The sequence below is a fragment of the Lutra lutra genome, chromosome 9 (genome assembly GCF_902655055.1).
Source record: "Lutra lutra chromosome 9, mLutLut1.2, whole genome shotgun sequence".
NCBI classification, from domain to species: domain Eukaryota; kingdom Metazoa; phylum Chordata; class Mammalia; order Carnivora; family Mustelidae; genus Lutra; species Lutra lutra.
Genome location: NC_062286.1, coordinates 81,087,376 through 81,099,627, shown reverse-complemented (window position 1 = coordinate 81,099,627; position 12,252 = coordinate 81,087,376). Strand labels below are relative to the sequence as shown.

The window sequence follows — 12,252 nt, the reverse complement described above, 5'->3', positions numbered from 1 at the left end:
TTGGGAGTTTTTTGATTACTGATTCAATTTCATTGTTGTTAATGTCTATGTTCAGATTTTCTGTTTCTTCCTCATTGAGTTTTGGGGAGTTAGTGTTTCTAGGAATTTACTTCTAGATTGTCCAGTTTGTTGGCATATAATTTTTCATAATATTCTCTTATAATCTGGGTCGCCTGGGTGGATCAGTTGGTTAAGTGGCTGCCTTTCATTCAGGTCATGATCCCAGGGTCCTGGGATGGAGCCCTACTATGGGCTCTCTGCTTAGGGTATGCCTCGTTCACCACCACCACCCTGTCCCGCTCTCTTGCATGTGCTCTCTCTCTCAAATAAATAAAATCTAATATATATAGTCTTATAATCCTTTTTATTTCTGTGGTGTTGTTTGTTGTTCCAACCTCTTTTATTTCTGATTTTGTTGATTTGAATCCCCCCCCTTTTTTAAATGCATCTGCCTAAGGGTTTATCAGTTCTGTTGAGTTTTTTCAAAGAAGCAGCTTCTGGTTTCTTGATCTATTGTTTTTTTAGTTTCTATTTTGTCTATGTCTGCTCTAGTCATTATTGCTCCCTTCTTTGTACTGGTTTGCGATTTTGTTTTTTTCTTCTTTTTCTACCTTCTTTATGTGTAAGGTTAGGTTCTTGATTTGAGATTTTTCTTGCTGCTTCAGGTAGGCCTATATTGCTATAAACTTCCCTTTAGAACAGCTTTGGTGCATTCCAAAGATTTTGGACCATTGTGTTTTCATTTTCATTTGTCTTTTTGTATTTTTTGTTCCTTGATTTTTCAGTTGACTCATTCATTGTTCAGAAGCATGTTATTTGTGTTCTTTAGTCTAGGATTACCTTAATTTAGTTTCAGAAATTGAAGTAATATAGGTCAGGGTATGTTTTTGGCAAAATTTGGCCTACTTCCAGCTTGCTTACTCCTAGGATCCTAATCCTAAGTGTTGAGATATATATGGTTGGAGAGCCCTTTAATTCCAGCTTTTGTTCCCTTATTGTGTTTGTTCAAAAACATTGCCCAATCTCTCAGCCACTCTTTTGTAATTGTCACATGTTCTCAGAGGAAGAAGCTGTCCCAATCTGGGAAGGAGGGTTTTCTTTTTCATCATCTTCAGGTTTTCTTTTTCATCTTCTAAATCCTGGCACAGTAATTTTTCATTATTTTCTGGGCCTTCTATGCCTCTTTTTTTTTTTTTTTTTGTAATGTTTGACTAGCTTTCCTCTTTCTCAGCAGGAAGGTTGATCCAAATACCTACTTTACTATTTGTTATGGGATTTTCTCAAAAGTAGAATTTGAATGTATAAAATGAAATATTGTTTCTTTTTCCCCTTTTTCGGTCTTATTATTTGAATCCTCAATATGGGTTTGCTGTACTCGGTCAAAGTAGTGGAAATGAAGAAGTTACTCATTTCAGTCTTATTCCCTTTCAGAGCTTAGACATTTGTCTGGAATAACTTTATTACTTTGGACTAGAGGAAGAACCTTTATATTTTTAAAAATTTATTATAACTTTGTTTCATAGTTTCTACCTCATTGAATCACTGTTAATATTTCATATTGGCCCTTTGCAGTAGTTACCCAGTAGATCTTAAATGAATAAGGCTCTTAACTAATTGATTAGCCCACTGAATTAAACTTTGATAATATATTTTATTCTTTAACTTAATCTTCATTTAGCTGATTAATTTTTGCCTTTAATTTTTGTGAGTATGCATCCGTAACATGTAATGGCCAGAACTCCCAAAGTGTTCACTTGTAAGGGCAGATGTATAGATGCAGAGTTTATATGAACTCAAGAATTGTGTGTTAATACATTTCCCAGACTCCTTTAAGGTAAGGGGAGAAGTCTTAAGGGTCTAGACAAAGTGAGCCTCTTAAAACAGAAGTATTTAGTAGAAAAATATTGCAGTTCTGGGACTTAAAATGAACACATTGGGTAACCATGCCCCCCACCTTTGTCAGACTGAAAAGAACACCAATTCTTCTCTCCACCAACATCCATGTCCCCTAATCTGGGTTAATCACCTGGCCTGTTTGCAGAGCTCTTTGTTCATGCCCCTTGTCTCTCTCTATCAGACTTACGTTTTTAAGAGAATGCCTCTACATATCTTTTTAGGCCCCTTTTAAGAGTAGACAATACAAATTCATAATTAATATTAATGTCAGCAAGGGAAAACTGTAAATCACATAATATATCGAATGTAGAAATAACTTGAAAGAAAATACCTGCTGATGTGTGTGGCTAAAGTGTCATGTTTTAAGGTGTCATTCAGTAACAAATTCTTATAAACCATATCAAAGCTGATTTGACTTGGGTAATGTGCAAAACTCTAGTAGCATATTAATTGATATTGAGTTTTACATAGTAGAAGAAAAATAGAGGACATGTTAATTTTGTGAAGGATAATGCAGTAGTGTCTCAAGATGTAGCTATATGACTAAAAGAATTTTATAAGGAATTTCATTTAGTGCCTGCTTTGACTTCTGAACCATTTTATATCTTGCTAGCCACTAAGCCAGCTGACACTTGGATATAGCCATTATTTGGTCCTTTTGGTTGTTTAATGGGATAGTCGGTCAAGTGTAGCCTTAAGGAGAATGCCAGATTTGATAGTTTATTATAAGTGATACTCCTTCTACTTTATCTCCCCTAGATGTGTTGTTTTAATTGACTTCTTTTAGGGGTTTTGCATAATAGATGAATTACACTGTGAATACACACTTATGTGTCTAGTATGTAATAGCAAAGACAGAGTTTAAGAGCCGTATCAGAGGGCAATTCATGAAGGAAAATGTTTTCTTGGGTTCTCTTAATACTGATTAATGTTAACAAGTAAGCATGGCCATGTTAGTCTAATTTGGTGATTCTTTATGCAAATATGTATTAGGTTTGGTGCTCAGGAATGCATAAAATTTTTTGCTATAAAATGAAATTTATAGTAGTTGTAATTTAAATCTGATATTTATCTACAGGAGGGTGTTTTAGGAATAGATTTCACTGATGCAGGAGAATATATGCTTTGGAAAAAATTTTAACTTTCAGCAGTTGAATATTTGAGTTTATTTTAACTTCTCATTTTTCTTGATTTGAAATAAAATGTCAGTTAATAGTACATTATGTTATAAAATTCACAGTTTTTTTTTTTTTTTCCTTTCTCCCTAATTACAGAAGCTCCACCATGAGACGAGGTGGATGGAAAAAGCGAACTGAAAATGATGGCTGGGAAAAATGGGTGTGTTTTAAAAGAATAAAAATACTATATTTAATTGTTCAGGTATTTTTCATACCTCTTGTAGGTTATAGTGTGCTTTAAGGCATTTTTTAAAATTGCAAATCACTTTAGATACCAACTCTTCTCAGTTTTCACAATGTATTGAAAGCTTGTTTAAACTTTTTTAACACCTGAAATTTATTTTATCCTGAGGAAATAAATGTTCTGGTACACAGATACTTAGTTATGGTAATTTTATTGCAGCTTTGCTAATAATACTGAAAAACAGAAAAACATACTCTAGTAGGGGATTAGTCAAAATAAATTACCTCTGTGTAGCGCAACACTGTTTAACCATTATTTATCTTTACATCTTCCTTCCTTCCTCTCTCTCTCTCTTTCTTTTTCTTTTTCTCCCCCCCCCCCCTTTCTCTCTTTCTCTCTCTTTGGGAGAGAGGGGGAAGAAGGGCAGAGAGAGAGGGAGAGAATCTTAAGCTGATTCTGATGTCCCACCTGATTTGGGACTTGATCTCACAACCCTGAGATCATGACCTGAGCTGAAATCAAGAGTTGGATGCTTAACCAACTGAGCCACCCCTTAACTTTATATTTAACTTGGCAAAATGACCTTGACTAAAAGATTGTGTTATAAAGGGCTATTATATATGATCCTATTTTTCTAAAACATCTGTATTCTGAGACATAGTAATAAAGTTTGAAAATAAGATCCCAAAATGTTAACAGTGAATGGAATCCTACCTCATTTAAGTTTTCTTCATATTTTTCTATATTTTCTGAAAAAAATTTTTTTCCACAATGAGCATGTAATATCTGATTAGTGAAGTAATTTCCATTTTGTAAGAAATATATGTGCCACTTCTAGATATGTGTGGCTGTATTTTAAACATCTAATGGATAGTTGTTTAGAGTGAAGTAAAATCAATAAATACTTAATTGGTAATTCAAATAATTAAGCTTAATTTTGTCAGTGTTTAGGAAAAATATAGCTGAATTCATATATTTATGTAAGTCTTGAGCCAAAATAATGTTTTCTTTCTGAAGTTGATATTCTCTAATAAAAGTTATTACTACTATTAAGTAGATTGCTTAGATCCAGAATTTCACCACGGAATCATCTATTGTAGTAACTACATGCATGGGGAACTGTACTGGTTTGTTGGATTCTTTCATTTTACTTTAAGTTGCTAATTTTAAGCTTCCTGTATTCAGAAGATAGTGGAAGCCAGTCAAAAATATACTCTTACTGACCACATGTCAAATTTTTAATTGGTTTAAACCTCCTGCTTAATTTTGTAGATAAGAACGATGTTTTGTGGCATTAAACATTATTCTTCCTCCTCTTTTAAAGTAACTTACAAGAATGTGATAAAACAGTTAAAAATTGAATTGACAGAGGGAAAACTCTTTGACCTGATTGTTTTATTGCCTTGCCTTATGGTTAGTGTTTATAATTGTACCTTATGTCATCATTAAACCTTGGTCACTAGCATAGTGAACGTTTATTTATTTATTTATATTTATTTATTTTAATGTAATTTTTTTTTTAAGAAAGGGGTGAAGAAAATATAACTTTTGTGATTGGTTTATCTTTCTTTAAATTCTAGGGTGGGTATATGGCTGCCAAGGTCCAGAAATTGGAGGAACAATTTCGATCAGATGCTACTTTACAGAAGGATGGAACTTCATCTACAATTTTTAGTGGAGTTGCCATTTACGTTAATGGATATACAGGTTGAGTCCTTTTTACTTTTTAGGTACCCTATTTTGGCATGTACTTTTATTAGGATTGAGAGTGATTTGTTTTAAATTGTTTTATTTATCTCTGTATAAAAATGATAAAATCCTCTGCTTAGAGTCTTTTCCTTTTCATCCTACCTGTACTTGCCATTGTGTTTTTCATTTTAATTTTTATCAAAGTACATAGTTTTAAAAAGCCAAATGAGGTTTAAAATGGAAAACAGTAGTCTCCTTTCATAACCACCTGACGGGAAGCTCACCACACATGAGTGGGGTATGTACGCTGTGAGGTTCAGTATAGTGGGAACTGGTAGGGCCATTTCATTGGTGAATTTCCAACTGTAATTATCCATAGGTCCTTTTGAGCTGGTGGGGGAGGGGTGTGTGTGTGTGTTAGATTTCCCAGAATCTTACTTAGAGAAAGTATAAACCTAGCTGCGGGCATTTTGGTTGCCATGGGGGAGGGATGGGGCCACAATGCTCACAGTTTAGAAAATAGAATTTCATTTAATCTTCCTCTCCTTTTTTTTCATCCCCTGTGGCCACTTCTCCTCTCCTGTATGTCTGTTGTCATTGAGTCCACCCTCCGGAAGGGACATGATAATCTTTCTTCTTTGTAAGTGGAAATAGAGATCTGGACTTCTAATCTGTCTCTTAGAATTTCAACCATAAACTTCTTGTTTTATCACCTGTTCACATGGCCCCTTTTGAAGGTGCTCAGTGCCTCTTTTACTGGGCACTCAGTTTCTCTTGCTTTCACTGGCAACAAGTAGACTCTTCTATGCTTCCACATAGCCTGCTTAGATTTTATCTTTTATCCTTCTCTGATGTAAAGTCAGTTATCACTTGTCTATTGGCTATCAGCTTTTATTACTAAAGTTTTCAGTCTCTTGAGAATTCCTCTCCTCTTAAGATCATTTTAGTGTTTTGTTGTTGTTTTGTTTTGTTTTTAAGTGAATGGCTGTAAATGTGTCATTCTGTTATATTTAACTCTCTCTGCTTCTCAGTTAGCTGTTACTCGCTTATCTGTGAGGTCTCTTTATACATCACTTCCCCTAACTTGTCTGATTGTCTTCCTACTGGTGTAGGTGACTTCTCATGCTCCTGTGGGACTATGACTCCTAAGTATCTAACCATTTATTGGATCTTATTGTAGTTGCCTGTTTACTGGATAAGAGTAAGAGCTCCATTTTCATTTTCACATTTTCATTACTGTTTTACTGTGTCTCTACAGTGACCAGGCATTAACCACTCCTGAAATATTTATTGAATTAAAATAAAGTTTTAATTAACTGATACATTTTCTTGGTTGAGTTTTATCAGGCATTGTTGACAAAGAATTTAGTCTAAGAATGTTATCTCAAAATGAATGCTGATGCAGCTTTGGTAAAGTTCATCACATGCAACTTTTCTGCCTAAGTATTCTGGAACATTCAAGCTCAAAGACTTTTCTGAGATGCATTATAAGCATTAAAAGTGTTAGGGAGGGAGGGAGGGAGGGAGGAAGGGAGAAGAAAGAAACAAACATTGCTTATTACATTAGCCAGTAGTGGAAGTCCCCAGTTCATGAGGGCACCCTTATTCATATAAGAAGAGATCCTTTGTGTGAGGGAGAAAAAAAAAATGCAGTAGTAATCACTACTGTGGTTGAGAATGGAATTCTAATTCTACTTTTGTCACCAATTTTTGTGTGACCATAAGACATTTTCTCTGTGGACCCGTTTTATTTGGACCCAACTTTATCCCTATCTTTTTCATGATTATTCCTGTCCTTTCCATTATTTTCCATATCCTTTTCTTTCTGATAGGGATGAAAATATTAATTTTTACTATTACTAGGATTACATTATAATTTTACAAGTAAAGTTCCATTTTGTTGAATTTCCTAGGGACATGCAAATTTTGATGATAAAATTTTTTTAGAAAACTTTTCAGTTTTATTGAATATTCTTTCAGTTTGTAGACAAGAGAATCAATAATCTCTGTGTAATGATTTAGCAGTAGTCAGTGCCTTAGATGCAGTAAGAGAAGTAGGAAATTAATATTATTGATTCTTAATCATGCTCCCCATAGACTTTTACATTCCAAGTTTTCTTGATTCCTTTAAAGTTCCCAGTTCTGCCAACGGAAAATTTCTTTGGTGACTCCCATCCTTTGCAACCTAATTATTACTGAATTTGAGATTAAGAAAAGAATCTACATCTTTTGGATATTGTGTGTCTGTCAGCACATTCTTTTTTTTTTTTTTTTTGTCCCCCCAAAGAGGATCTTTTTCCTGCCAAGGTTAACTTCTTCAACTTTCATCTTTTTTTTTTTTTTTTTTTTTTTTTAAGATTTATTTGAGAGAGAGTGAATGAGCGCACATGTGTATGTATACTTGGGGTTGGTGGGGAGGTGTAGGTGGGGGTGGAGGACAGAGGTAGAATCTCAAGCAGACTCTCCACTGAATGTGGAGCCTGACTTGGGGCTCTGTCATGACCTGAGCTGAAATCAAGAGTCAGTTGCTTAACCAACTCAGCCACCCAGGTGCCCCTTCCTTGTTGTTGTTGTTTTTTTGTTTGTTTGTTTTTAACTTTTTAAAAAGATTTTACTTATTTATTTGAGAGAGAGCAGAGCAAGAGAGGGCACACATGAGTCGGAATGGGGATTAGCAGAGGAAGAGGGAAAAGCAGACCCCCTGCTGAGCAGAGAGACCTACTTGGTTCTCGGTTCCAGGATCCTGGGATCATGAACTGAGCCAAAGGCAGATGTTTAACCAACTGAGCCACCCAGGTGCCCCCAATCCTGTTTTTTTAATTAAGTTTTATTTTTTTGAGATAACTGTAAATTCATATGCCATTGTAAGAAATAATAGAGATACCATGAGCCATTTGCCGGGTTTGTCTCCTTGGTAACATCTTATAAACGATAGTACACATATCAACCAGGAAATTGACATTGATACAGTCAAGATAGAATGTTTCCATACCACAAAAATTCTTCACTCTGCTCTTTTGTAGCCACACCTGCTTCCAGTTTGCTCTCAGCCCTTTTAATCCCTTTAACTACTAACCCATCTCCTGTTTCTATACTTTTTTCATTTCAGTGATGTTAAGTAAATAGAACATACTGTATGTAACCTTTTAGGATTGGCCTTTTTTTTTTTTTTAAGATTTTGTTTTTTTTTTTTTTTTGAGCTCAGAGAGTGAGAGCATAAATGGGGAACAGCAGAGGGAAGGGAGAAGCAGGCTTCCTGCGGAGCAGGGAACTCGATGTGGGACTCCATCCCAGGACCCTGAGATCATGACCTGAGCTGAAGGCAGATACTTAACTGACTGTGCCACCCAGGTGTCCCAGGATTGGCTTTTTAAATTCAGCATAGTATTCTGAAGATTTATCCAAGTTTTATATATCGGTAGTTTTTTTCCTTTTTATTGCTGAGTTATATTCCATTGTATGGGTGTTCCACAGTTTGTTAACCATTTACCTGTTTAAGAATATCTGGATTAATTTCTGGTTTTGGCTCTGAACATTTATATGTGGGTTTTGTGTGAACATTAAGAGTGCTATTGCTGGGTCATATAGATGGTGGTTGCCTGTTTAGTTTTTTTTAAGAAACTGCCAAACTGTTTTCTCCTTGGTTGTACTATTTTATTTTATATTCCCACTAACAGTTTATGAGTGACCCAGTTTCTCTGCATTCTTGTTAGCATTTAGCGCTTTTTAAACATTTTAATAGGTGTGTCCTGATATCTCATTGTGCTTTTTATTTGAGTTATGATGCATCTTCAACAGCGTTTGATGAAGGCAAATTGATTTTTTGTTTTTGATTTTAAATTAATTTACATGTTCTAATAGATGTGTAGTGGTGTCTCATTGCGGTTTAATTTGTATTTGCCCAATGGCAAATGATACTGAACAGCCTATGATGTATTTATTTGCCATCTGTATGTCCTCTTCAGTGAAATGTCTATACATGTCTTTTGCCCATTTTCTAATTGGATTGTCTTGTATTCTTTTGAGTTGTGAGAGTTCTTTCTTTATTCCAGATACTACTCCTTTGTCAGATGTGTGGTTTGCAGATACTTTAAGTGAGTCTATAGCTTGACTTTCATCCTTTTCGTATGGTCTTTTGCAGAACAAAGTGTTTAATTTTCATGAGGTCCAGTTTATCTTCAACTATCTATCTTCAACTTTATGGATTGTGCTTTCAATTTAGAAGTTACTGCTTAATACTAGATCTCAAAGATTTTCACCTATTTTTTTTTTCTAAAAATTTTCTTAGTTTTATATTGCATTTAATCTCATCCATTTTCAGTTAATTTTTATTTATTTTTTTGGTGGCCTATGGGTATGCGATTACTCTGGCTCTGCTTGTTGAAAAACTATTTTCCTCCACTGGATTACTTTTGCACTTCTATGAAAAATCAGTTGGATATATCTGGGTCTGTTTCTGGGTTCTCTGTTTTATTATATTAATGCATTGATAGCATATGGTTTTGATTACTGTACCTGTATAGTAAGCCTTAATATTAGGCAGAATGATTATTTCTATTTTCTTCTTTGCCAAGATTATTTTAGCTACTCCAGAGCCTGTGCAGTGCCTTTCCATATAAATTTTAGAATAAAGTTGTCTGTGTTTATAAAATAAATACCTTGCTGGGATTGTGATAGGAATTACATTAAGCCTGTAGGTCAATTTAAGGAGAATTGACATCTTTACTATGTTGAGTTTTCCAGTCTGTGGACCTTTCATCCCATTTTGCTCTGCTTTAGTTGATTAGACAAACACATGTATCTCTTATGCTACTGGTGTGTTAGGAATTATGTTTGAACAGATGGTGGTTGATGGAGAATGTGGGTTTTTGTGGTGAGTAAGTAATTTCTGAGAGTTAGGTATAGAGGAAAGTAGGTGGCAACACAGAAGAGCAGTTACTGCCTCTGAGAGTTAGTGAGTCCTTCATAGAGGGATTCACTTTTTAAGCTGGATCTTAGATAAAAAGACATTTTCTAAGCAAAAAAGGATAAAGTCATTCTTGTCTAATCCTGACCTACAGTTTTCCCTTTCTATTCTCCTAATTTTAGTCATTGGGCTTATTTTGATACTTTAGGTTTTTTCTTTGTACTTTCTTATTTCTAAACTTCTGTTGGTGCTTTTGTTTCTTGTAAAAAGCTTCTTTCCTCACTTCTGTGAACTGGAATTATATTCATCCTTTAAGACTCATATTAAATTAGATTTTGTCTCCTTCCCTAAGCCAGTCCATAGTAGTTAAATTGCATAGCATCATTGTTAGAAACATTTTCTCTAACACCTAAGTCTTATATTGTCAGGTCTTATTCATGTATTAAGTTTTTAGGACCTAGAAAGCCCATTTTGTGTCGTAGCACCTAGCCAAATGTGTCTCAGAGGTAGCACTGTAGAGCCTTAAATTTGCTATTCCATCTGATGTCCCTAGGTCTTCATCATTCACATCTCTGATCAAATGTCACCTCCTCTGAGACTTTCCCTGACCCAGCCTTATCTAAGATAAATGTACCTTGCTTTCCATTTTCTTTCCTAATCCCTTGTCCAGCTTTATTTTCTCTTCATAGAATTTATTTGTACCCGAACTGGTATCATTCATCTGACTTATTTTCTGTCTGTCTAATGAAATAGAAGTATCATGGAGCACAGATGCAAGTCTTGATCATATATGCCAGGGGCTAGAACCTTGCGTGGCACATTGTAGGATGCTTAATAAATATTAGTTGAGTAAATGAGTGAATAACACCATTTTGTATTTTTACATCAGAATGTTAAAATATTTTCACTCATATGCTAATTCAGCTCCTTCTTCTTAAATCTTTTTAGTTTTTAACTAAGAAATGGGCCGCATTCTATCTAGGCTTTTACTCAATTATAATCTCGGGAGGTAGGCCCTGAGCACGTTTATTTCGGTGAAAGCTCCCCAGGTTAGTTAGTGCTTCAAATCTAGTGAAATGTAATTGTTGTCTTCTCTGGAGTGGGATCAGGACAGTTAATATGGAAAGAGGTGTTCTGGTTATTTTGTGCTTTTTTCAGTATGTGGATAAAAGACCAGGTCCAGTGGCTTTTATACTGCTGAGGTTTCTGAAAAAATAGATGGGCAGACATAAACTTGGGCATGGATTGCAAAATGAACAAGGAAGTATGCAAATATGACAGACTTAAATTTTAAGTGATAAGGATTTGTTTAAAAACTTTAACAACCTTATTTTGTTCTTTTCTGGACATGTGAATGTGATGGCTTAGGAAAAGAATACATTTAATGGTGACAAATCTAGTTTTTCAGAAATGTATGCATTCCAGAAATTACTTTCTTTCTATATATATGTATCTTTTTTCATTTTTCTGTGAGACTTTGATCTTATAAATCAGAGATGTGGGAATTTCACCTCTAACATGGGAGAGACTTCTGTATTAATTTATTTCACCCACTGTATTTTTACCAGTGTTCAGTAGGTGTTTGCACCTGATAGTTACTCAGAACTGTTTTCTGTAGTCTTTTGAAACTTCTTCAGTTTTTGTTTGGATAAGTGTATGTGACTTTTAGTTGAATGTGGTAAGTCTAAGGTAGTTAGGGAGGAAAGGAGTCAAGAGAGTAATCATGGCTACTGGAGGAAGAGTAATGGGTGGGAGTCAGAAGACAAAAGGGTCTGCACAGTGGCTGTGTGATTATGGACGAATCACCTAATTTTTTCTATTTCCTCATCAGTAACCATGCTAAATTATCTTTTCTAATTTGTAGGATTGTGAGACTCAAATGAAATAATGAAATAATGAAGGATATTACTACTGTAGAACCAAAGGAGGTGTAAGCAGCCATTTGGTTTACTTCTTTCTACCATGTATGTAGCACAACCAACATTTAATCAAGTTCTTTGGATATACAGAATGAAATGGTGCGCATAATGAATATTTTCTCATTAGAGATTTGTCAAGGAAAACTTCTGTACAAGATTTTAAAACTTTGTTAATAGAATTTGTTTTAACCAGATGATCTTACAAACTATGCCTAGGAACATGAAAGTGGTCTTCATGTAGCTTTTTGTGTTCTGTAATGGCATTTGTTGTGATGGGATTTCACTTGCAGAGCTTTAGGATTAAATTGTGGTCCTGTGACATATGCCTTTTACTTTTACTGTGTGTAATTGTCTCTTACTAGGGTTGGTTTTAGTTCTGAACTTTAGTTGCATTCAGAACATTTTTACAGAATGTTCTTTAAAATTAACAGTAGAAATATGGTGGAATATAATTTTAAACCTTAAGAAGATAGTTTAGGA

The 12,252-nt window shown here is 34.7% G+C and overlaps 1 protein-coding gene across 11 annotated transcripts in view; it reads left to right on the top strand.

Moving 5' to 3' along the window:
• The window catches only part of REV1 (REV1 DNA directed polymerase), a 95,786-nt gene that overhangs the window by 23,639 nt on the left and 59,895 nt on the right, over positions 1-12,252 (top strand). For 5 of the 11 annotated variants that reach the window (XR_007130004.1, XR_007130006.1, XM_047745059.1 and 2 more), the window contains exons 2-3: positions 3,171-3,276; positions 4,839-4,965. Coding sequence is in view for 6 of the 11 variants with exons in the window: in XM_047745059.1 (XP_047601015.1) it covers positions 3,181-3,276; positions 4,839-4,965 (223 nt within the window). In the remaining 5 variants the exon portion in view is untranslated. Of the gene's footprint in view, positions 1-3,170; positions 3,277-4,836; positions 4,966-11,717; positions 11,872-12,252 lie in introns of those variants that run through there. The other 6 variants (XM_047745062.1, XM_047745063.1, XM_047745061.1 and 3 more) reach the window with 4 other exon arrangements.